General features: G+C 43.7%; 3 protein-coding genes and 3 non-coding genes across 9 annotated transcripts; 2 read left to right on the forward strand and 4 right to left on the reverse strand.

Moving 5' to 3' along the window:
* Positions 1-10,068: 10,068 nt before the first annotated feature.
* On the forward strand, positions 10,069-14,565 carry LOC127314722 (probable polyamine transporter At1g31830). 4 transcript variants are annotated; one of them, XM_051345242.2, is made up of 4 exons: positions 10,069-10,403; positions 12,314-12,446; positions 12,518-12,588; positions 12,680-14,565. In XM_051345242.2, exon 4 carries the CDS (start codon positions 12,728-12,730, stop codon positions 14,159-14,161), a length of 1,434 nt encoding a protein of 477 aa, XP_051201202.1. In that variant the 5' UTR covers positions 10,069-10,403; positions 12,314-12,446; positions 12,518-12,588; positions 12,680-12,727; the 3' UTR covers positions 14,162-14,565. The 4 variants fall into 4 exon arrangements, with proteins under 4 accessions (XP_051201202.1, XP_051201203.1, XP_051201200.1 ...); XM_051345243.2 differs by lacking the exon at positions 12,518-12,588 and having other exon boundaries at positions 12,314-12,487; XM_051345240.2 differs by lacking the exon at positions 12,518-12,588.
* A 970-nt stretch (positions 14,566-15,535) lies between these two features.
* On the reverse strand, positions 15,536-17,872 carry LOC127314721 (small ribosomal subunit protein uS3x). Its single transcript, XM_051345239.2, has 5 exons — positions 17,712-17,872; positions 17,311-17,630; positions 16,209-16,263; positions 15,993-16,124; positions 15,536-15,902 (listed from the first exon to the last, which is right to left on the reverse strand). The coding sequence occupies exons 1-5, from the start codon at positions 17,739-17,741 to the stop codon at positions 15,756-15,758; spliced, it is 684 nt and encodes a 227-aa protein (XP_051201199.1). The 5' UTR covers positions 17,742-17,872; the 3' UTR covers positions 15,536-15,755.
* Positions 16,389-16,558, reverse strand: LOC127318159 (small nucleolar RNA snoR143). Its single transcript, XR_007861714.1, has one exon. It is a non-coding gene; the product is annotated as a small nucleolar RNA snoR143 (small nucleolar RNA).
* On the reverse strand, positions 16,650-16,817 carry LOC127318158 (small nucleolar RNA snoR143). The gene has a single exon (XR_007861713.1). It is a non-coding gene; the product is annotated as a small nucleolar RNA snoR143 (small nucleolar RNA).
* On the reverse strand, positions 16,920-17,089 carry LOC127318160 (small nucleolar RNA snoR143). Its single transcript, XR_007861715.1, has one exon. It is a non-coding gene; the product is annotated as a small nucleolar RNA snoR143 (small nucleolar RNA).
* A 199-nt stretch (positions 17,873-18,071) lies between the features above and the next one.
* On the forward strand, positions 18,072-18,815 carry LOC139833785 (uncharacterized). Its single transcript, XM_071824129.1, has one exon. It carries the CDS (start codon positions 18,072-18,074, stop codon positions 18,813-18,815), a length of 744 nt encoding a protein of 247 aa, XP_071680230.1.
* The last annotated feature ends 5,488 nt before the right edge of the window (positions 18,816-24,303 follow it).

Here is a 24,303-nt window from a genome sequence, read left to right on the forward strand (position 1 = left end):
CCGGATTTTCCGAGTCTCTGGGCCGGATTATCCGGGGTTCTGGAAAATTCCAGAATCGCCGTGAATCCGGCCCATCTTTCGTTGGTTATTTGCATGACCCATATGCGATGCAATAATGTATCACGTCACATATAAGGTGCAAATTTACCAATAAGATGGAGCAACCTAGATCATCCGACCGAAAAACCTCAAACTCCAAGTTTTTTACCAAACATGACAAATGAGCAAGATGGAAGTGGCTTATAGGAGAGAGTAGGCTTAGGTTTTAGAAGATACAAACTGTTAATGGTACATGGTCACTCAAGTTTGCAAGATATGAGCAAATAAGGCCAAACTAGAGTGATTTCCCATAAGAACATGGAGATGTCAATAAAATCCAATGAAAATCCAAACAACTCCAACTCTTCACGAAGAAGAGTGTGGTGGCCTATGCCACCATATATGAGTGTTATGGTATGGCACCGCGAAGATATATCTTGGGTCCAAACCAATACTCATCATTTAAGCTCACATATCAACATATGATATAACGAGAATGAAATCTTTAATGTTGGCATTATGGGGGGAAGGATAGCTCAATAATTTAAACCACACTCCCCCTATTTCCATGCCCACATCTAAACCAAATAAAGTTTTGAGACGAAGGTGTGTTTGCAAGATGGTCAAGCTATACTCCTTGAATCGATGATATTTAGCTCATTCCTCAACTAAGTGAACCTTGCTTCATCAAGAGGCTTCGTGAATATATCGGCAAGTTGATCTTTGGTAGGAACATAGATAAGCTCAATATCACCCCGGGCAACATGATCCCTAATGAAATGATTCCGGATCTCAATATGCTTCGTTCTTGAATGTTGCACCGGATTATAGGCAATCTTGATAGCACTTTCATTGTCACATAATAGAGGCACTTTGTCACAAATGACACCGTATTCCTTTAAAGTTTGCCTCATCCATAACAATTGAGTGCATCCACTTGCGGCGGCAACATATTCGCTTCGCGGTGCAGAGATATACAATTTTGCTTCTTAGATGACCAACACACCAAGGACCTACCAAGAAATTGGCAAGCCCCGGAGGTTGATTTCCTATCATCCTTGTCTCCCGCCCAATCCGCATCGGTGTACCCATTGAGAATAAAACTTGAGCCTTTGGGGTACCAAATACCATATCTTGGGGTATCAACCAAATATCGAAAGATTCTCTTGAGAGCTATCATGTGGCTCTCCTTAGGAGAAGCTTGATACCTTGCACACACACCAACACTCAACACTATGTCCGGTCTAGATGCACAAAGGTAAAGCAAGGATCCAATCATGGAGCGATATACCTTTTGATCCACCTCTTTACCATTGGGATCAAGTGCAAGATGACATTTGGTAACCATAGGAGTGGCAACACCTTTCATCTCGGTCATCTTGAACCTCTTGAGCATCTCCTCTCAATTGCTTGATCTCAAAACCAAGGAAGAACTTCATCTCTCCCATCATAGACATCTCAAACCTATCGGTCATAAGCTTTGAGAATTCATCATTGAAAGCTTTGTTAGTAGAGCCAAAGATAATATCATCAACATATAATTGGCAAACGAAAAGCTCCCCATTGACCCTCTTAGTAAAAAGAGTGGGATCGATTAGCCCAACATCAAACCCACGGTCTACCAATAATTCCTTAAGGTGCTCATACCAAGCTCTAGGAGCTTGTTTGAGACCATAAAGAGCTTTATCGAGCTTGTAGACATGGTTAGGGAAGTTGAGATCCTCGAACCCCGGGGGTTGCTTAACATAAACCTCTTCATGAATAGGACCATTAAGAAATGCACTTTTCACATCCATTTGTTGTAACTTAAAGTTATGATGCGATGCATAAGCAAGAAGGATACGGATGGACTCAAGACGAGCCACGGGAGCATAGGTTTCTCCAAAGTCAATTCCCTCAACTTGAGAGAACCCTTGAGCCACCAATCTTGCCTTGTTCCTCACAACATTCCCAAACTCATCTTGCTTGTTCTTGAATATCCATTTAGTGCCAATAACATTGCGGCACCCCTTTGGCTTCTCTACTAAAGTCCACACTTTGTTGCGCTTGAAGTTGTTGAGTTCTTCGTGCATAGCTTCCAACCAATCCGAATCTTCAAGGGCTTCAAATACTTTCTTGGGTTCCACTAAGGAGATATAAGCATGATGGTTGCTAAAATTAGCCAATTGCCTTCTTGTGGAAACCTTTGCCCTTATATCACCAAGAACCTTATCATGAGTGTGATCACGAAGCTCAAGGTTCCTTTCTCTTCTTTTTAGACGACGGGCCTCGATCTCCTCCTTGGTTCTTCTTGGCCTTGGAGGTATCACTTGATCAACTTGATCTTTTGGGTCCCCGTCTTGACCTTCAACTTGAGCAACTACAATCTCTTGTGGGTGCTCAACATCATGTGCTTGATCTTGGACATCATTTGGTGCGGAGCAAATATCAAATGGATACTCGTCGGAACCATCATGAATTCTTGGTTGATCATGACCTTGATCTTGTCCTTGATCTTGTCCTTGATCTTGTCCTTGATCTTGCACACTAGAGGGAGGGTTTTGTTCTTGTTCTTGGGTTGGTGCATCATTTGCTTCACTTGATGGGGTTTGTTGATGTTGAGAAGATGAGGGCTCCACCGTGGTAGAGCATAGTCCTTCCCGAGACGCCACACCGTGTCCCTCAATGGGGCGGAAAAATCCCACACCCATTCTTACTATGGCATCTTGAGGTATTTCATCACACCCGAACACCTTGAAGTATGAGATATTAGGCTTGTTCCCGGTGAGTATTTGATATGGAGTCTTGTTCAAGCCCTTGCGGAGATAGAGCCGGTTGGAGGAGTGACAAGCGGTGGAGATGGCTTCGGCCCAAAAGTTATAGCGGGATTTATACTCTGCCATCATAGACCTTGCCATATCCATAAGAGTCCGGTTCTTCCTCTCCGCAACACCATTTTGTTGAGGGGTGTAAGCAGCGGAATATTGATGACGAATCCCCTCATCACTAAGAAAGTCATTGAGTGTGTAGTTCTTGAACTCGGAGCCGTTGTCACTTCTTATTGCCATAATGAGGAGGTTGTGTTGGCGTTGCACCTCGGTAGTAAAGTTAATGAATATTTGTTGAGTCTCATCTTTCGTCTTGAGAAAGTAGACCCAAGTGTATCTTGAGTAGTCATCAACTATCACCAAGCAATGTTTCTTCGCACCAAGACTTGCATGAGTAACGGGACCAAAGAGATCCACATGAAGGAGCTCCAAGATCCTCTTGGAAGAGATGATAGTCTTGCTTGGGTGCGGAGAGTCATGCATTTTGCCTTCAACACAAGCCCTACAAACACGATCTTTGGCAAAAGACACATTTTCCATTAGTCCCACAATATGGTTCCCCTTGTGAAGACTTTGCAAAGTTCTCATGTTGACATGGGCTAGGCGGCGATGCCACAACCAACCCACGTCCGCCTTTCCGAATAGGCACATCGCACTTGACGTGGTGGTCCCCGAAAAGTCCACCACGTACAAGTTGTGTTCGCGATACCCAACGAATGCGACTTTTAGAGTCTTGCTCCACAAGAGGACCACAATATCATTATCAATAAAGACGGCGAAACCCATCTTGCCAAGGGCGGAAACGGAAAGCAAATTGTAACCAAGGGTTTTGACAAGCATGACATCCACAAGAGTAATGTTGTGTGCAACCACAACCTTGCCAAAACCCAATACCTCGGATGTAGAATTATCGCCAAAGGAGACGGTGATATCATTTATGTTAGGCCTCAACTCCTTGACGAGGTTCTTGCCGCCGGTCATATGACTTGTACATCCACTATCAAGTACCCATTTTGAACCTCCGGCGGCATAGTCCTACATGAGATCAATTCTTGGATTTAGGTACCCATTTTTCAATGGGTCCTCTTTTGTTAGCAACAAGGGTCTTTGGAACCCAAATAGACCAAGCAACATAACCATCATATGGACCAACATATTTAGCATAAACATCACCATAATAATCTTTAAAGAGAACATAGTGAGGGTTATCTATTCCCGCACCATCATCATTAATGGTGTTGCCCTTTCGGGGTTCACCATTAGCTTTCTCATGTGCGGGCTTGGTCTTTTTCTTGTTTGCCTTTTTAGCCTTGGTATTAAAACCAAGTCCCTCCTTCCCATTGTTTGACCTTTGCTTACTCAAAAGATCATCCAAGGAAAGTTTACTTTGGGGAGAGGAGGTCCTAGCAAGTTCATCTTTCAACCTAGCATTTTCCTCAATTATATTTGCATGATCACATGAAGGAGTAGAGGTACTAGGTATGTCATATGAAGCAAGCCTAATTTGAAGTTTCTCATAAGACTCGGAGAGGAGAGAGTATTCACTCTTCAAGGCTTTGTGAGCCTTGTCTAGTTCATCTAGATCCTTCACAAGTTTCTCATGATCAACACCAAATTTGGCCTTTTCCTTTATAAGCACTTTAGTCTTAGCTCTAGCAAGATCTCTAGCTTTAGTGAGCTTGTTAATTTTATCTTGAGGCTCTTCAAGAGTCTCTAGCCTCTCCTCAAGAGAAGCTATAGTTTCTTGACTTTCCTCAAGAGCATTTTTAAGGGCATGGATTTCAAGAGAGTCTTCTCTCTCTATTTGACCCTTTTTCTCAAGCATATCACTTTGTTGAGCTATACGAACCATGAGGCTTGAAACATGCTTCTTAGTGTTACCTTGTAGGTTACTAATGAACTCATCAAACTCTAGCATCTCTTGTTTCACTTTTAGACTAGCGGGGTCAACCCCTAGATCATTAGCAATGTTAGGCATAGAGGGGTTAGGAGATGATACCTCGGAAGATTTAGCCATAAGGCAACTTTCTTCCTCCACATGAATGACCTCATTGGGGGATTCACTTGGTGATGAAGAGTTAGTGGAGAGGGAGGCAAGAGCGACCAATCCATTAGAGGTTGCATCTTCTTCATCATCAACATCATCATCTCCGGAGGTATACTCTTCTTGAGTTGATAGCACAATAGGTGTGTCCAAGGAGGACCTTGCCATGAAGCAATGTGCATTCTTGATATGAGGGTTCTCATTGGGAGATTCAAAGAGAGATGAAGAGGGTGTGTTGGTGGTGACGATGGCGGCCAATTCCTTTGAGCTTTCTTCATCTTCATCACCACTAGAACTTTCAACTTCATCGGAAGAATATTCTTCCCTTGTTACTAGCACAACTCTTGAGGGCCTCTTGCCCTTCTTGGTCTTGTTGTTGTAGAACTTCTTGTTGAGGGGCTTTGAATATTTGCCCTTTGAGTCTTTGCTCTTGTCCTTGGGAATGAGCCTCCCATTATGAAGCTCTCTATTCTCATAGGGGCATTCGGCAATGAAGTGGCGCTTGTCATCACAATTGTAGCATGATCTTGTCTTTGGACCAAAGCTAGTGAACCCACTTTTGTTGTTCCTCTTGATGTTGTCTTCCTTGGCCTTGGAGGGATCAACGCAAAAGGATTTTGCATGGAAGGCCATGTGATCATGGTAGTGGCATTGCAAATCTTCCGGATAGGTCATACTCCAAGATGCCCTATAAGATTCTTGAGGAATCACTTCTTCAACGGAGTTGACCACCAAGGCAAGGTTGGAACCTTTTGCCATCCCAAGAGCACGATTGCGAGAATCATGAGAGGTTTCCTCAAGCACCTTGAGAGCTTGCAACTCGTGCACGACTTGTTGAGAGGTGAGAGAGGAATAGCATTCCCTTCCCACAAGAGTCTTGACATCAATGGGTACAAATGGCATCATGCATTCAATGTACTTCTCCTTGATCCAAGAATCATTGATGTGGGTGGCACCAATAAGCCGGAAGGCATCGGCAACGGTGAGAAGTCTTCCATACATGTCTTCATGATCTTCATCCGGTAGCCTCATGAACCCTTCGGCTTTATTCTTGAGAGCATTATACTTATTCCTCCTTGTGCTCTCACTTCCAATGCAACTAGCGGTCAAACCATCCCAAGCTTCCTTGGCGGTGGTGTAGTTCCGGACACGATGCAATTCCTTTGTCCCCACACTAGTTTGAATCATGTGCAAGGCGGTGTTGTTGAGTTGACTATCAACCGCTTCTCTTCTAGTCAACTTGTCGGGGTTGTATGGCTTGAAGCCCTCCAAGATGATTCTCCATAATTCATTGGAGGCACTACAAACATGAGAGCGGAACTCAAATCGCCAAGTATCGAAATTATCAATAGAAAACTTAGGTGGGTCGCCCCGAATGTTCAAATGAGGATGGGGAACCGGTATATCGGGTGATTGGAAAGGTGGAGGTACTCGATTGTAGCTCTCACTTTCACTAGTTCCCTTGGGAGATGCAATGGGGGATTTGATAGTGTTTAAGTTATCACCTTCCACGGGTTTGGTAGATGAGGGTAAGTCCGAAGCCTCTCCCTCATCTAACGCACCCGTGTCTTTTACCTCTACACTAGGAGCCTTGGGAAGGGCCGGAGCCAAAAGCTCGGCAATCATCTTTTTCATGCTTTCCATTTGGGCTTCCACGGAGGACTTCAACGAATTGAAGTCTTCCACGGAGACCATCTTGGCGGCCCCTTCCGAGGACTCCTCGTCCGGCATACTCTTAGGCGGTTAAGCCCGAAATAAGAGCCGAGGCTCTGATACCAATTGAAAGGATCGTATGCCGCACCTAGAGGGGGGGGTGAATAGGTGCTAACCAATTTTTAGTTCTTTTTCAATTTAGGCTTGACACAAAAGGTAAATTCTCTAGATATGCAACTAAGTGAATTTACCTATATGACAAGGCTAACAACTAAGCAAGAAATATCTAAACAATATAGAGATAGAATAGGATAGAGGTAACCGAGAGTGGAGCACGCGATGACACGGAGATGATTCCCGTAGTTCCCTTCCTTTGCAAGAAGGTACGTCTACGTTTGGAGGAGTGTGGTTGCTACGAAAGCCAAACCAACAGCCACGAAGGCTTCACTCAGATCTCCGGTGAGCAACGCCACGAAGGCCTAGCCCACTTCCACTAAGGGATTTCCTCGAGGCGGAAACCGGGCCTTTACAAGGTTCTTGGGGCACACATCCACAACCAAATTGGAGGCTCCCAAATCTGTTACAACACAACAATCAACAACAATACATCAACACAAATCAACTAGGGAACCAAATAGGAACACTAGCATGAGATCCCTCAAACAAGAGAGGGGGAAATGAAGAACGCTTCGGTGAGGATGTAGATCGGTGTCTTCTCCTTCGAATCCCCAAAGATCAAGAGATTTGGTTGGGGGAGGAAGGAGATCTTGCAAATCTTGAGTTTCTTGAGGTGGCTCTAATGGAGGTGGCTTGGCAGATTTCTTGTGTAATGATTGAGCAAGCAACCAAGGTAGAAGAAGGGGGGTATTTATACCCCCTCTCAAAAATGAGCCGTTGCTGCTTCCGGGGGGCCGGATATTCCGGCCTAAGTAAGGGCCGGATAATCCGCCCCCCCCCCCCTGGATAATCCGGCCATCGGGACAAAAGTGTGACATTATCCGGCCAAATGTCCGGCTGTATGCCAGAGAAGCTTTTCTTCCAGTCCTTAGCCAAAAACGAGGGGGTCGGATATTTCCAAAATATCCGGCCCGGATAATCCGGCCCTGGTACAATACCGGGACATTATCCGGGCAAATGTCCGGCCCCCATACTGCGCTGCATTTCCTCGACGACTTAGCCAAAATCAGGGGGCCGGATATTTCAACAATATCCGGCCCGGATTATCCGGCCTGGCCAACTTTTTCTGATTTCTTTTGACAGACGATCAAATCCAACACACATGAATAAATAACTATGTAATCCCTGTACCACTTAAACAAACATTAGTGTATCACATATATTGACATCAAACACACAAAACATAATGTGAGAGATGTTCTTTCAAACCTTCCTTCCTTTATTAGTAGGTATAGATATAGATATAGATTCAGACTTTTATTTATCTTCATTTTTAGTTTTTTTTTTACTTTTACATTCTTATTGCGAGTATATTATGTTGTTTATAGCCCTAAATATAATTTGTTGATAATATTTTTTTAAAATGTTTATGTGATATTAATGTTTTTCCCAAGGATCTTTGTTTTTATAGAATCATATTTCTACATTAAAATTGAAACAATGGTAGCGTTTTAGAAAAACAACAATATTTCCCATAGAAGCTAGAATATATTTTGAAAGGTTTGTTGTGTGATCCACTTCTTTGTTGGAATAAATTATATATGTAAGCATTTCTTTGGCATACACAAAACACTTTATTGTGTATACATGAACATTGTTCACCGATGATGGACAACATTTCAATTTCAAGTAATCCCTTGTTATATGATTTAAGCATGGTTTCCAAAAAAACCTTATTTATTAAAAGTAATAAATTCACAAACAAAGTAGTTTAGAGGGTTGCAAGCCCATTTAGGCCTTGTGTGTGGATAGCCAGTTCTGGTTCAGTGCGCACCTAAATGGTTTTTATATGGTTATCGCAGGCCCTTGTCACCATGGTGCCCTTAAAATCTACTCGCCCGAGTTTTCGTCATCTCACTGCATATGTTCTACTCCTTTCGTTTCAAAATAAGCGTTGCAATTTTATTTAGATATAGATGTATCTACAATTAAAATGCATCTAGATATATTTGTATCTAGACAAAGCTACGACACTTATTGTTAAACGAATGTAGTACTTTTTCTCGTGTCGTCGCTGCCCCATGATGCCATAGGCCCACCCCGCGTCGTCGACATCGTTGTTGCTAATGTTCCTTGACCCTCTCTTCCAATCTAAGAAGAAAATTTTAGGCATCCTCTTGTGTGTGTCAATTTTCATGTGTAATAGGCCTAAACCAGATGAGGGAAAAATAAAGAGTGAATTCCACTTTTTACCCTCTAGTTATACATTTGTAATACTAATTACTTTGTCGAGCGAAAATTCGTGTAGATTACCTATTTTATAAGCTTTGGACCCTCGTCCTTTTAATGTGTGACCATTGGACAAGATGTTAGGTGATAATCAGGGTCCAAAAATATCAAGATGATAACGAGAAATGAAACATATGAATTAAATAATTTTGTACATAATGGTCAGTGAGGCCCTCCGATGTTTACATATTTTATCACTCCACAATGACAAGAAAAGTGCTAAATTGGGACAACACTGTATTTAAAGTCTCCTAAATGGAATATTTTGGTAGAAGTTTCACTAAATGGGGTAATATGTGTCACAATTACACAACTGCAGGGTAAAAAATGGATTCACTCAGAAAAAATTAAAAAAAAAGTGCATTCACGGGCTTCAGCTATAATTTTCCTTCTCCAAATTTACACACGAGTGTTGAACCACTAAAAGAAAGACCCAAACGGGATAAAATATCGCGTAAGGCTAGGGTAAAAGAATGTGCGTGAAATTTAGGATACTTCTTTTAGCCTGTGAATGTCCCCACAAATGTGAGGCAGCCAAATCATTGGCGAAGTCACCATAAATGTCTCGCAGTCACGGCTCCCACCAAAAGAACATCACCAAGAATCCTCAAACAAAATTATGAGCACATATGCCAGGTTGAAAAGTTATACCGAGTGAGCAAGTTTTGCCAAAGGAACATAACCAACCGAATACATGATACTATTGTTCGGTTTCTTTTGCACGCTTGTCTATAGGAATCTTGTTGGTCGGAGATTTCCAACTCCGAAGCTCCAATGATCCGTTTATTTTTAACATATCAAATTTACGAGGTTTATGGATATTAAAAATAATTGTAAAAAAAATATTGGTGTACTCAATAATGTATCCCACAAACATACAAGAGCTCAAGTTTAGATAATTTATATTCTAACCTACACCGAAATGCTAAAAAAAAATAGGAAAATTGGCGTTACAATTTTATATACTTGTAAGATAAATGACTGATCCAGAATTTTATTCTGAAACTTGTAAATATGTTTTTTAATTTCTTTTACTAAATAAAGGGTCGCTGGATAGCTAAAATGATTTTTGGGTTACGTTACTTCACTAAATTAGCATATTGTCACGACCCATGAATCCAGTTCTGCTCTGCTGTTCTGCGCACCACCGCCGAGGTAGCGCTCAGGTCACGGCGAGAGCCACAGCGGCAGCGTCTTGTACGGGAGCGTCACCGCGCCGTCTACAACTGCACGTAAACCGCCCAGGACTCTCATGAAACTTCGCCGCCCCTCCTCAATGCTCCTCCTCTAGCCGGTTCTTCCTCTCCGATCCCCCCCACAAAGGCCAAATCCGTCCCTCCCCATCGCCCACGCGTTCCTCCGAGGGGACGGCGTCGGCGACGGGGCACAATCGGAGCGAACCAGCTCCTACTGGTGGTACCTGACGGGCGTGGATCGATTTCTTCCTTTCGTCGGTAAGCAGCAGCCATATCTCGATTGGGTGATTTTGATTTGATGTGGCAGCGGGGTTTGCAGTCAAGATCCATAAAATTTTATCTTCCTTCCTCTCCGTCCGGTTAGCCTGCCGATTCGCTTGCTTCACGGTACCCTGCGGCTCTGATCCATCCTCCGATTAGTTTCTTCCTCGCTCGGTGCTCAAGATCGATCCTGGTTGAGTCCAATCGATCCTACAGCGCGCTGCACGAGCTTTGCGCCCAATCTCTGTCGACTTCAGAGACTCTGCATCCTGTGCCGATTCATGAAAGTGCAAAGTTCCGATCCAAAAGGCCCCAGCTAATGCTTCAGCTTCAAGTACTAGCTTGCTCCGCTTCACTTCCTTCCGAGTTGGAAAGCTGTTGCAGGTTGTTGGCGTTGACTGTTTATCTCGGGTGCGCCACAGCATGGGATTGCGGTACTTAAAAGCTTTGCAAGGCTTGTTTTTATGACGATTTGATGTGTTATTTTAATCCAAGTATCCATAAAGTGCTAATTAATATGCATGCACCACCAGACAAGTTTTATCATTTTATATGTGCTAAATTGAGAGTTGAGACCATCCCCATAGTTTGCCCCTGAACTTCTCTGATGGTCAATATTTTGTCCTGCTACTGTGGGTCACAAAGCTTGACGTTGACATTGCACTTCGTTTTCTATCCAAATATGAAATTGATATATTGTTCAACTTCAAGGAGTGGCAACCGAATCCCTTAGTAGCTGCGCTGATTTGCCGAGGCTCTGATTTTGTCAGGGGACTCAAAACCTTGCCATGTTTGTGCATTATCATAGATGATTTATTATTAATGTTCTTGGTAATGTATTTGTTGCTGAGCTCAAAACCGCTTACCTTGTAGAGTTCCTTTTGGACTTTGGGGGTCATTTTGCTTTGTTCTCTGTAATTTGTTTCTTTGAGCTCCCTGTTAGGTGGGGTTTGCTTGAGTCCTTCACCTGAACTTATGCACTAGTCATAAAAAGAAACTCCATTATGATAAACAAAATGTGTCAGTTCTGACTATGCATGTTGTTTAGCCCAGTTGGATATTCGAAATTGAACTAGGCTCAGTCCTTTTCACAGTTCAGTTCAAGAAATGATAAAACCACATTTGGTTGTCAGATAGCAAAATTCTATAAAATCTCAATGTGATCATTCTCACTGTTATTACAACCTAGTAAACATACCGATCCTCCATGACCAAAAGAGTAATTTGATCTATTTGTGGTTGGAATTCTGACAATGTCACAATTCCAAGCTATTTATTTGATATCTTTCGGAGCCTGCTAATTTATGTACGAAATGTTGGCTTTGCATCACTCAAGGATTCCGAGCGAAATACCACCAAACTTACGTGGTTCACCTTAATGCCATGGAAATACCACTTTGTTATTCTTTTTAGCACCACCTAGTGGTTGTTTTACTTCTGATGTTGGCTAGCCATTAAGATACCAATGCTTGCGGTGTTTTATCAGGCAACATCATGTTCAATGAGTTTATCCTCTTCGCGTGCAATTAAACCATGCCTGGTTCATTGTTGTGGGGTGACCTTGACCAGCTCCAGTTCTAATGGAGCAATTTTTGAATGTTACTTATGTGACAATCCAAGTATAGTGGTATTTTGCAAAACTGCACTGTTTTTTACGCAAACTGGGCATCTTTGAGTAAGCACAAAGCGGTTCTTTCTTAAACTGTGCATCTTTTTAAAGGAAACTTGGCATCTTTGAGTGAGCTCAAAGCCTTTCTTTCTCTATTAGTAGTACATGTAGACAAGTTATCGAATTGATACGAAAATTTAGGTTTATACTACACATTACTTGTGTACATGTGTTGCATCTGCTAACAATAAACAACCTAAGGTTTACCTTTTATTGATAATTGGCTTTCCAACTGCAGAAATTGAGGATCACAGCATAAGACAAGCAAATTGAGCCTGTCCTTCCTATGTGAGATTGTTTTGATTTCAAGTATGGCTTTCGCGCAATGCAAAAACTGACTGGGAAAAAGCCTAACTTGTGTTGACGGAATGGTAAAAATGCTAGTATTATGTAAAACCATTCAAGTTCAGTGGTATTTTTCTTAACTGTGCATCTTTAATAGGTGCAAAGCCATATTTTCCTTTCTAGTATTAATTTCAACAATCTACCAAGTCTTAAGACATCCAAATCGTGGTAATTTTGTACATATTTTGCATGGTATAACAATTAACAAGGGACAACCTAAGGCTTGCGTTTTAATCAATAATTGGCTTTCTAACTGCAGAAATTGAGGAGCACAGCAGTAACACGAGCAAATTCAGCCTCTGTTCCTATGGAGGATCGTGTCGATTTCAAGTATGATGGTGTCAGTGACGGAGAACAGCGTAAGGGAGGGCATGGCATCCCAAAGGTTTCCATGGTCCCCCTCGTCTTTCTCATATTCTATGAAGTCTCAGGGGGTCCCTTTGGGATTGAAGATAGTGTCAAGGCTGCTGGACCGCTCCTAGCAATTTTGGGTTTTCTTCTGTTTGCGTTCATATGGAGTGTTCCAGAAGCCCTAATCACTGCTGAGATGGGCACTATGTTCCCTGAGAATGGTGGCTATGTTGTCTGGGTCTCTTCAGCTCTTGGACCCTTTTGGGCTTTTCAGCAAGGCTGGGCGAAGTGGCTTAGTGGGGTCATAGATAATGCTCTCTATCCGGTCCTTTTTCTTGACTATGTCAAGTCCAGTGTTCCAGCTCTCGGTGGCGGGCTTCCAAGGACTTTTGCGGTGCTTATCCTCACAGTTGCCCTTACCTACATGAACTACAGAGGATTAACAATAGTTGGCTGGGTGGCAGTCTTTCTTGGGGTGTTCTCTCTGCTCCCTTTCTTTGTAATGGGATTGATAGCTATTCCACAGATTGAACCTTCAAGATGGTTTGAAATGGACCTGGACAATGTGAATTGGGGATTGTATCTGAACACTCTGTTCTGGAACCTCAACTATTGGGATTCAATCAGTACATTGGCTGGAGAGGTTGAGAATCCAAAGAGAACCCTCCCGAGGGCACTTTCTTATGCTCTAGTTTTAGTAGTTGTGGGATACCTCTACCCTCTGATCACTTGTACAGCAGCCCTTCCAGTGGTTCGAGAGTCCTGGACGGACGGATATTTTTCAGATGTTGCAAAAATTCTTGGTGGTTTCTGGTTGCATTCGTGGATTCAAGCTGCTGCTGCCTTGTCAAACATGGGCAACTTTGTTACTGAAATGAGCAGTGATTCTTACCAGCTTCTGGGGATGGCTGAGCGTGGCATGCTCCCCGAGTTCTTTGCCAAGAGATCACGCCACGGGACCCCGCTGATCGGCATCCTGTTCTCTGCATTAGGTGTGGTCCTGCTGTCCTGGATGAGCTTCCAGGAGATTATTGCCGCAGAAAACTACCTATACTGCTTCGGGATGATATTGGAGTTCATTGCCTTCATCAAGCTGAGGATAACCCACCCAAGCACCTCCCGACCTTTCCGTATCCCGCTGGGCACGGTGGGCACTGTCGTGATGATCATCCCCCCGACCATTCTGATCGTCGTTGTGATGGCCCTGGCGTCCTTCAAGGTGATGGCCGTGAGCATCCTGGCGGTGCTCGTGGGGTTCGCGCTGCAGCCAGGCCTCGTGTATGTGGAGAAGAAGCGGTGGCTGCGGTTCTCCGTCAGGGAGGACCTACCCACTCTGCCGGACTCCTCGCCTGTTGCCACCGAAGAGGAGACCACCTCCCTTGTGGTCTGAGGTATGCAAAGTGTAATCTACAACAGGAACATGCTGATGGAAGGCACTGGATTTTGAAGTTGCTTCTCTTTTCTCCAATCACCATGACTTTTCTGAAATCCAGTGATTTTGAGCCTGCCTCTCGCATAATGTCACCATATATGCTGTTGTATACCGCCATGTTGTCATCAGAAAGAAATAGAGCATGGTTGACCGAAATTACAAATACTAAGGCTCTGATAGTCTAATCTCACGTCTGATTTTAGTTTAGGGGAATCTCACCTCTGATAGGAAGATAACGTTAGATGCCGGATTAACTGAGAATGATGTGGGTTTGGGTTGCTTAGTGGAGAAGAGGTGGTTGGTAGCCAGATTAATTGCTGGGATATCGAGCAAATGACAAAGCCAATGCTAAACCATTTGAGCTGTGTGAGTGTGCTCTCCATGTTCCAGTTTGACCTTTCTTTTTCATTTTTATTTTGACAATTATTTTCCAGCTTGACTGGAAAACACACAGCATGTAACCTACCAATACTCTCCTCCTACCTTACACTCTTTCAAGTTTCAAGATGATATATTAACACTTATTATTGGAAAATTTTCATCCAAGACAGACATGCACATTATCGAGAAGATGACAAAGACAATGCCGAGCATTTGAGCTGTGTGTGGGATTGTGCTCCCCATGATCCAGTTTGAGACATTATGTTCAAGCTCACTTAAACATACAACATGAAACCTAAACCCTAAACAATTGTACGAATCACATGTCGTGCGTGTATGTTCTGAATGTCAGTTTAGACCTATAAGTAAACCTGTAACACACAGTTTTCGTCACCCATCTTCGATGCACTGTTAACAGACATTGTTCCTAGGTTGCTTTGAAAGACTACCAATGTCTAGTGAAAAGCTTGTCGCCTCTACCATTGGTCCCTCATGCTGCCCCGACAATCATTAGTACATGACTTGCAAAGGAGTAGAGAAGATTGTGAGGAACATTGTGAAGGAGGAGATTAAAACACCATCGCTGGTCCTCATTGTCTTTTGTTTCACAACTGTAATTCAATCAATTTACATCACATATATACTACTGTACAAAATATATATCATTAGAAATTTCAGACATTGTACTTTGTAATGGCATAATTTTTATAACGTAACATAATGGTCAAATTGACGATCTTGGAATACACGTAGGCCCTGTAAACCAGGACAGAGGGAGTACACTAAGCATATTACGAGTATCAAGCTTCGGAAATTTCACTGATCTGCACGCAGCAGCACAAACAAAGACTAGCAATGGAATAATAGTAATCTCAACAAAAGTCTATTAACAGTTCTCTACCAGAACCGTCCAGACTGGAAACACCATTATAACTGTTAAACAAGGCCTGATAAGCAAACAAAGATTTCTGGCATACATATGGATGTAACTTGTCTCGGCAAAACTTAGTTTTAAACGAAATTAACATAGCACCATTACATAGAATATTTTGTCCATTAAAAGTGTCGCATAGCCCTTGCTTATCATAAGGATAGAAACCTATCTAGGACCGAGAACAGTGACAGCCATGTCCAAGACCCCAAAAAGATGCAACATTTCATGATTGGGTGTTTAGACCTCAACCAGGGTGGGAGGGCGAAGCTCATCCTCCTCCTTCGGGGGGTGGATGGTGACAAGGTCAGGCAGAGGGGTGGTCGGGCCAAGCTTGCCCTTGGGATCCCAGTCAAGCATGATCTTCACCTTGATACCAAGAACACCCTGCAGAAGCAAACCAACAAAATTAGTTGGTATGTACACTTACAGAACGTATAGAACAAAAAAAGTTAATAAGCAGCACAGCAAACGGACCTGTCTGAGGAGCACGTGTCTCACAGCAGCATCGATGTACTCATTGACTGGCTGACCAGATGAGATCATGTAGCCATCCTTGAACTTCATGCTCTTGGCCCTCTGAGCCCTGAGCTTGCCGCTCACAATGACCTAATTAACCATGAACAGACCAGTCATCAACTAAACCACCTGAGATGCACAAATGCTTGTCAAGACATCTGTAGAGGAAATTACCTCACAACCCTTGGCACCACTCTCCATAACAAAGCGGAGAACACCATAGCAAGCCCTGCCATTAAATCAACGATGTTAGAGTATGGACAGAGAGAAAACAAAGATTCTAATAAACATGATTTGATAAAAGATCTAACAGGGGCCATAAAGGTAAAACTAAAAACTGTATGAATCAAACACAAATTTGAGATATAATTAGTAGACAAACGCTATAAAGACTGCTCATCTGTGGATCTATCTCAACGGTTGTCTGGCCGCCGCTGCTTGAGAAGCAGCATTTCATCTATGCACCATGTTGACAATCCCACAATCATGAGCAGAAAGCAGAACGAAACAGATAACAGATGCAAGAATACACACCAAAAGTGAAATGGGTTTAAATTTGATAAAACACTTGAAACTCTATTGCATAGTCTAGTTACTAAAGTAATTTAACACAACAAATGTGAGATAGATTTAGTAGACAAACAGCAGATTAGCCATTCATCTGTGGATCTATCTCTACGGTTGTCTGGCCGCTGCTGCTCAAAGGAGCAGCTTTTCCTTTCTGCACCAGTGTCATCCTACTAGCACGAGTAGAAAGTAGGACAATAGAACACACAGGTGCAACACAGAAACACAACATCGAGGTATTTGTGCTACTTTGTACTATCAAAGAACATATTAGCATAAACAAAAATTAGAAAGTAGAGCAAGCTACTGGTAGAGGAGAAATGTGAGATAGAATTAGTAGGCAAACAGCATGATGGCCATTCATCTGTGGATCTATCTCTACGGTTGTCTGGCCGCTGCTGCTCCAAGGAGCAGCTTATACTTTTTGCACCAATGTAAATATCCCACAAACACAGACTGAAAGCAGGGTAAAACATACAGAGGTGCAGCAATCATGACTACGTTACATACAGTATAGTACACAATAAACTTGACTACAAGCTTAACAGAATAAAACCATATACTACCACGAGTTATATATAGCTTAGATCTCATAGTCGTGCAAAACAACAAAGCACATGATTACAATAATCAGGTATGGCAATATACGCGCAAATCTACCAATCGAACCCAATAGAACAGAAAAGCGAGGAATGGGCCGCGATTATACCTGCGGACGGCGAGACCGCCGAGGAGCTTGTAGCGGAGAGACTCGGCCTGGGCGATGGCGCAGAGGCCGCGGTTGACGACCTTCTCGGCGTAGAGCTCGACGCCGTTCTCGGGGAAGTTGAACCTCTTCTGGACGACGGAGGTGAGCTCCCTGATCCTGCGGCCCTTCTCGCCGAGCACGTTCTGGGTCCTGGTGGCCCGGATGATGATCTCCGTGCGCATCGGGGTGACGCGCACCTCCACGCCGGAGTAGCCGTCCTCGGCCAGCTCCCGGGTAAGCATCTCGTTCAGCTCGGCGTAGAACACGCCGTCGCTCACAAACTACACGAAAGGGGAAGCGTCAGATCGGTCGATGCGCCGATAAATCGTGGGGGAGGCGGTGGGATGTGGATGGTTGCTTACCTTCTTCTTCTTGCTGATCTGGGTCGCCATGGTTGTTGAGGTGGTGGAGGAGGAGCTCGCTGCGGCGGCGGCGAGCTGTGGGGCTCGAAGGCTAGGGTTTTGCGGCGAGAGGAGGAAAGGGGAGTGGCGGCGCGAGAGGGGGAAGGCGAGAGGAGCAACTTTATAGCAGGTGCGGAAAGGGTAGGGTTTCGGATGGTTGCGGGTCGCGGAGATGTGAGATGGGCTGCTCCAGGCCCACTTGTAAGTGCAAAGTTAATGGGTTTGGGCTGGGATGGATTTTGTGGCTCCATGTATGAGTGGGCTTTGGCATAGTAGGCCTCACGTTCTGTCCATTGATGATGATGATTCAACATCATCATCATGACTACTAGGAGGAGGAACAACAGGCTGGTCTCGGATGCACTCCTGAATGATGCCTGGCTGTCAGATATCGGTCAGGACCTCTCCCTAGATGCTTGGACTCAATGTATTAGACTCTGGGATGAAATCGACGCGGTTGACAGAGACCCACAGATGGAGGACTCTTTTGTTTGGATCGGTTCGGCGAGGGGAGTGTACTCGGCCAGAGATACGTACCGTCTTCTTTGCCAGGGTGAGGTCTTATTTAGTATGCACAAGCCACTTTGGGGTTCCTTCGCCCCGCTCAAAGGGAAGATCTTCGGCTGGCTAGCTCTGAGATACCGCCTCTGGACATCGGATAGACGCCAACGCCATGGTCTCCAAGAGCACACGGCGCCATGCTTTACTTGCCTGCAGCAGGAGGACATTGTTGATCATGTGCTTGTGCAGTGCTCATATGCTAGACAGGTGTGGTATGACTGTTTGCATGAGGCAGGGTGCAACATTGTGGAGCCGAGAGGTGACAGCGCGCTGGAGCTTTGGTGGAGTGCGGCTAGAGAGCTGGTCCGTAGGAAGGATAGAGTTGGCTTCGACACGATGGTAATCCTCACTGCTTGGCGCCTCTGGAAACAGCGGAACGCGAGAGTCTTCAACAACGCATCACAACAATTCAGTACTCAGCAGCTTGTGCTTAGGATCAAGGAGGAGTTCAGCTTATGGAAGCTGGCTAGAGCGAGAGGGAGTGATCAGATGCCGCGAGAGTAGGCTTTAGAGAGTCTGGTGTGTGTGTGGGGTGGCCGGCTTGTTTGTTCGCAAACCTTGCCCACGTCTTGTACTTATGTTTGCTTCTCTTCTATAAAGATTTGGTACGTCATTGGCGTACCCTCGAAAAAAAAGATGATGATTCTAACATATATGACTGGCTTCCAAACATCATTCGACTTGCTCGTTTTTGCTAGCTGAAATAGCTCATGAGCCAGTCTATTATACAATTCTTCCCAACTCTGCTAACAACCAGTTCAAGAAAAACTCTCTTAGATTTCTAATATCTTTGTACACATGCAAATGTATAGAGGCGTTGGGCACCATGTTGTTCATTAAAGAGACAACTGCTGCATTGTCCGACTCGGGGTTCTCCATCTTCACATCGTTCAGTTTTGCAAGATTGAGTTTAGCCCAAACTGTGTTCGCTTCCGCCTCCTCTGCGTCTCAGTAGGTTTGGAGTTGGATACTGGCAGCAAGCACCAACGTACCTAGGTGGTCACGAACAACAATACCCGTCACCGCCTCACCAGTCACTTTATTGAAGCTAGCATCGACATTCATCTTCAGGTTATCAGGGCAACTACTAGGCGACTATTTCCTTCCATAAACCTGATACGAGCAACCAAGTTCAGAAATTGACATGGAAACGGGTGAGAGAAAACCTGAGACTCAGGGGTCTAGATCGTGTCGTTGAGGAAGTTGTCGTATCCAAGCAGAAAAGCCACAGATCTAGCAATTGTTTCTTCTCCCTTTTCATGAATAATGTCATTTCGAAGGTGCCAAGAGCGTCAAAGTAGCATTTCGAAGGTGCAATTGTTTGGATGTCTAGAATTAGGCTTGGAATTAGAGAATCTGGAATTTGGGGTCACTTTCCCCCGTTTGGACAGGACTCGGAATTAAAGCGTGGAAACATGACCAAATTCCGCGGCACCGCTTCGTTGCGTGTAAGGGTCGCGCAAAACTTTCCGAGGTATGCACCTCTGAATCGCGCGGAATCAGCCCCTCGCGCTACCCCTTCGTCGTTCCACTCTGTCGCTCGAGTCGTCGCTCCAGAGAAGAGCGCGCCTCCTCCCGATGGGACACAAGGTGGCCGGCGGCGGCGCAGGTTGGCCCCCTTTCTCTTCTCCCTGCCTCGCCTCCCCCTCCACGGGATTCCTCCTCCACATGCCCCGGTCTTCACCTCTGTCCCATGGCCATCTCTCTCCCCGCCCCTCCTAACCCTAGTCTGCGCCATTGGAGGCAGACGGCAAGGGGAGGCTGACAAAGGCGACTATAAAGGGCGGGTCGCCTCCCCCTCCGCGGGATTCCTCCTCCAAATCCCTGGTCCTCACCTCAGTCCCCTGGTCGTCTCTCTCCCCACCCCTCCTAATCCTAGTCCGCACCATTGGAGGCAGATGTCAAAGGGAGGCTGACGATGGCGGCTGTAAAGGGCGGTTGGGGGAGGTGAAGGGAAGCAAAATAAGGCAGGGACGCTGGCTCCCTCCATGGCCCTTCTCATCTCCATGAATCTTTACATTGCAGCAACCATGAACTTGCAATTTGGGGGTAATATTTCGATCTGTTTGATTTGCAGATTTCTTGAAGAAGTAGTAGCAGCTGAGGCCAATTGGAGGTATACAAAATCTTTTGTTGACTCATAGTTTGATGTTTGCCTAGAGTAGATGTGAATTTCTTACATATATCATCATGTATGAAAGTTGATTTGTCACATAGATATGAGTGTGCCATGAATAATTCATGTAGTTTTGATGTGTGCATTGTAGTTTTTCTTATCATGTCTCAACTAGAGATGGTTGCTTACATTACTGAAGAGAACAAGAGAAGGAAAAGAAAACGGATATTGTTGACGAAGAAATAATTCGAGATGTCATGTCTTGCTCTAGCTTATCTTAGTACGCAAAGGGTACCGAGGGACCTAGGATGCTTCAATAATGATGAGGAGAAGGTTGCATATAGGAAGTACATATTGAAAAAAACATATGACGGGTCCGAAACAGCTTGCTATGATACGCTACGCTTAACTAAAAGATACTTCCATGATCTTTGTGCTATGTTGCGTGAGAAATGTGGTTTGAAAGATAGCACACTTGTGACAGTAGAAGAAAATCTTGATATGTTCCTACAAGCTGTTGACATGGAATTAAAATGAGAATCTTGGGTGGCACATACCAGCGGTCTTTAGAGACTAACAGTAGGAACTTCTCTACCGTGTTATCAGCCATCCTATCTCTAAGTGGTGACTTTATCAAGCTTCCCGATCCTAGTGTCAACCCTCCCGATGATTACAAATGGAAGTGGTTTGGCAATGCACTGGGAGCACTCGATGGGTGTCATATTCATGTGTTTGTCAGTACTGCGGACAGAGGGAGATATAGAAATAGGCACCAAGAGATCACCACAAACATGTTTGGTGTGGTTGATTGGAACATGAAATTTCTCTATGTTCTACCTGGTTGGGAGGGCTCAGCATCAGACTCTAAAGTGTTAAAAGATGCTATGAAAAACGACCGCCAAGATGCATTTGTTGTACCCCAGGGTATGACTCTTTATCTTGGCTCTTCCTTTCTTATGTTTAATTGTTAGCTAACTTATTTATTTCGCAAATAGGTAAATACTACCTAGTTGATGCTGGATATACAAATGGACCTGGATTTCTATCTCCATTTAGATCAATTCGGTACCACTTAAAAGAGTGGGTTGCTAGTCATCAACAACCGCAAAATTACAAGGAATTGTATAACTTGCGCCATTCTCGTGCTAGAAATGTTATGGAGAGAACCTTTGGGTTGTTGAAGAAAAAATGGGCCATCCTCCGTAATTGTTCTTTCTTTTCCATAGAGGATCGGGTACACATGTCCATATGGAACAAGTAATAATGTGTGTTGTGTGGTACAACAAACACTTACTATGAACTAAATATTTGCATATTCGAATTATTAATGCATGTTGTGTGTTGCATAACTTTGCAAGGGAAAGACAACATGTGAGGGATAATTTATTGTTGCAGGAAGTTGACACTGAATTAGCAGTTATGACTCATGAACCGGCAGATGATGCTACTTTAATTAGAAGTGTCCAACAAACTCCTCAATGGTCTAATTTTAGGGAGCAGTTTGAGGAGGAGATGTATGCCGAGTACCTTGTGGCACATGGAGAACTAGAAATCGAGTAGATAACTAGTGATGCAGTAGATAGCTAGCTTGGTGATGGTGCCCCTTTTTGTGCTAGCTTGGTGATGGTGCCCCTTTTTGTGTGGTAGCATGCTAATGGTTCCTTTTGTGTCATATTCTGTACATGCATCATGTGTCAACCAATATATATGCATTATGTCTCAAACTTACTGTTGCCTTTTTATGCCCAATCTTTACTTTTTATGCCCAATCTTTAATTTAATTGTAGAACCATGGCTGCAGAAAAAACAAAGAAAGGCCCTACTAGAGCTTACCTTTCTTGGACTCCTGAGATGGACACGACATTGTTGGACACCCTTGTTGAGCATCACAACAATGGTGATCATGCTCAAAATGGTTGGAAGCCACATGTGTACAATGCTTGTATTAAGAATGTGAAGGAGACATGTAATGTTGACATTACGAAAGACAAAATAGTAAGAAGAATTAAAACATTTGACAAGCACTATGAGATTATTAGCAAGATGCTAGCTCAAAGTGGTTTTGGATGGGATCCGGAAAATAACATGGTGGAAGTAGATAGTGATGAAGTGTGGTCTCGTTATGTTGAGGTACTAAACATTGTAATAAAATTCTGTGATTACTTTTGCAACTTGACTATCATTTCTAATACATGTGTACTGTGTAGGCCAACAAGGATGCATCTAGCTACAAGAACAAGGTGGTGATGAATTGGCAAGCTATTCAAACTATTTACTCACAAGACCATGCTACTGGTGTTGGTGCTAGGACAGCCGCCGAGTCCGTTCAAGAAGAAGAAACAATAGTTCTTGAAGAATCTCCGGATCTACCTCCGAAAAGGCAACGCACCGGCGAAGCTATCTTGTGCATGATGGGACAAATGAAGACATCTTTCGATGATGCATTGAAAACAACCGAACCACTTCCTATGCCAAAGGTGACTCCTCCAACTGAATCCTAGATGCACTAAAGAAGCTAGAAATGGAGAAATGTGACATGCTAAAAGCTTATGGGAAGTTGATCGTTAATGAGTGCTTATTCGAAGCACTGACGACGCTCCCCGATGAATTAAAGAAGCCATTTCTGTTGACCCTACCTTGATGTATGCTCAAAACTGTGCTTGTTCTTAAAGCCTACTATCTACTTTCTTGTTGATGAGCTGTTTGTGATGTGTAAGAGACATAAGCTACCTGTTAGAAACACAATTATTATCCATGTTGTAATATTTTCGGTACTTGAAAAGTAATTTGTGTCATGCGTATTCTACTTTGTGCTTTATTTTGATTATTTTAATGTTTCATTAATTGCGGAAAATAATAGTTATACAATATATTATATATGTATGTTATTTGTGTACATGTACGCAAATTTATATTGTTCAAACTCAACAAATCATCAAATTCCATGGATTCCACAGATTGTACATCCAAACAGCATTTGGAATTTGGCAACACCCATTGATTCTAACATCAAATTCCAAGCACACCCAAACGGTAGAATTCAAATTGGAAGCTAATTCATTTCCATCTTGGAATTGGAATCTTGAGGCTAATTCAATTCCAAGCTCAATTCTCTGCATCCAAACACATCATTAAGGTTTGACTTGTCTTTTTCTTGCTCAGGTTGGCAAGGAGGTTTTGCAACCAATCCTGGCCAGTGAAGTAAAAATTAGAGAGAAGGAGATGCATAGCTTATGCTTTATACCGTGCGTACAAAATGCATGCATGGTTGAATACATGGCATTGTCAACCTAGTCTTGTTCTAACTAGGTTGTAACCGGGTGGATGCAAAGTCACACTGCGTCGGAGTGGTGCAGATGAATGACCATTCTACCGACTACGGTAATCTTCGCAAAGTGCTCCCAACTGACAATGTGTATTGTACAAACGACCATCAAGCACTGCGATTGAGAGGTGAACAAAGTGGCACATTGCCTCACCAAGTTCTATTTTCAAAATCAAAGTGATCCAATATGGGATCCTAACCCTCCTGTGACGCCCCCAAAACCGGTACCATGAGGATCCCAGCGAATCCGCCGAAATCCGCACGAAATCGATTCTAAGACGCCCTCTGACACGACGTGCGCGATGGATCACAAACGTGATGCCGGAGGAATTAACACGAGCGGTAACATTACAACAGGATTACAATAGAGCCCACAAGAAAATAGATATATTACAACAACGACTCCAACGAGTCAAGATACAAATATACAACATAAGACCCAAATCATACAGAAGATCAAATATGTCCGAGTACGGACAAGATACAAATTGGACCAAGAGTCCTGAAGATAACCAAGTGGCGTCCGTAACCCTGCCCAGGCCAAGCCGGAA

Source organism: Lolium perenne, chromosome 7 (genome assembly GCF_019359855.2).
Source record: "Lolium perenne isolate Kyuss_39 chromosome 7, Kyuss_2.0, whole genome shotgun sequence".
Taxonomy (NCBI): Eukaryota; Viridiplantae; Streptophyta; class Magnoliopsida; order Poales; family Poaceae; genus Lolium; species Lolium perenne.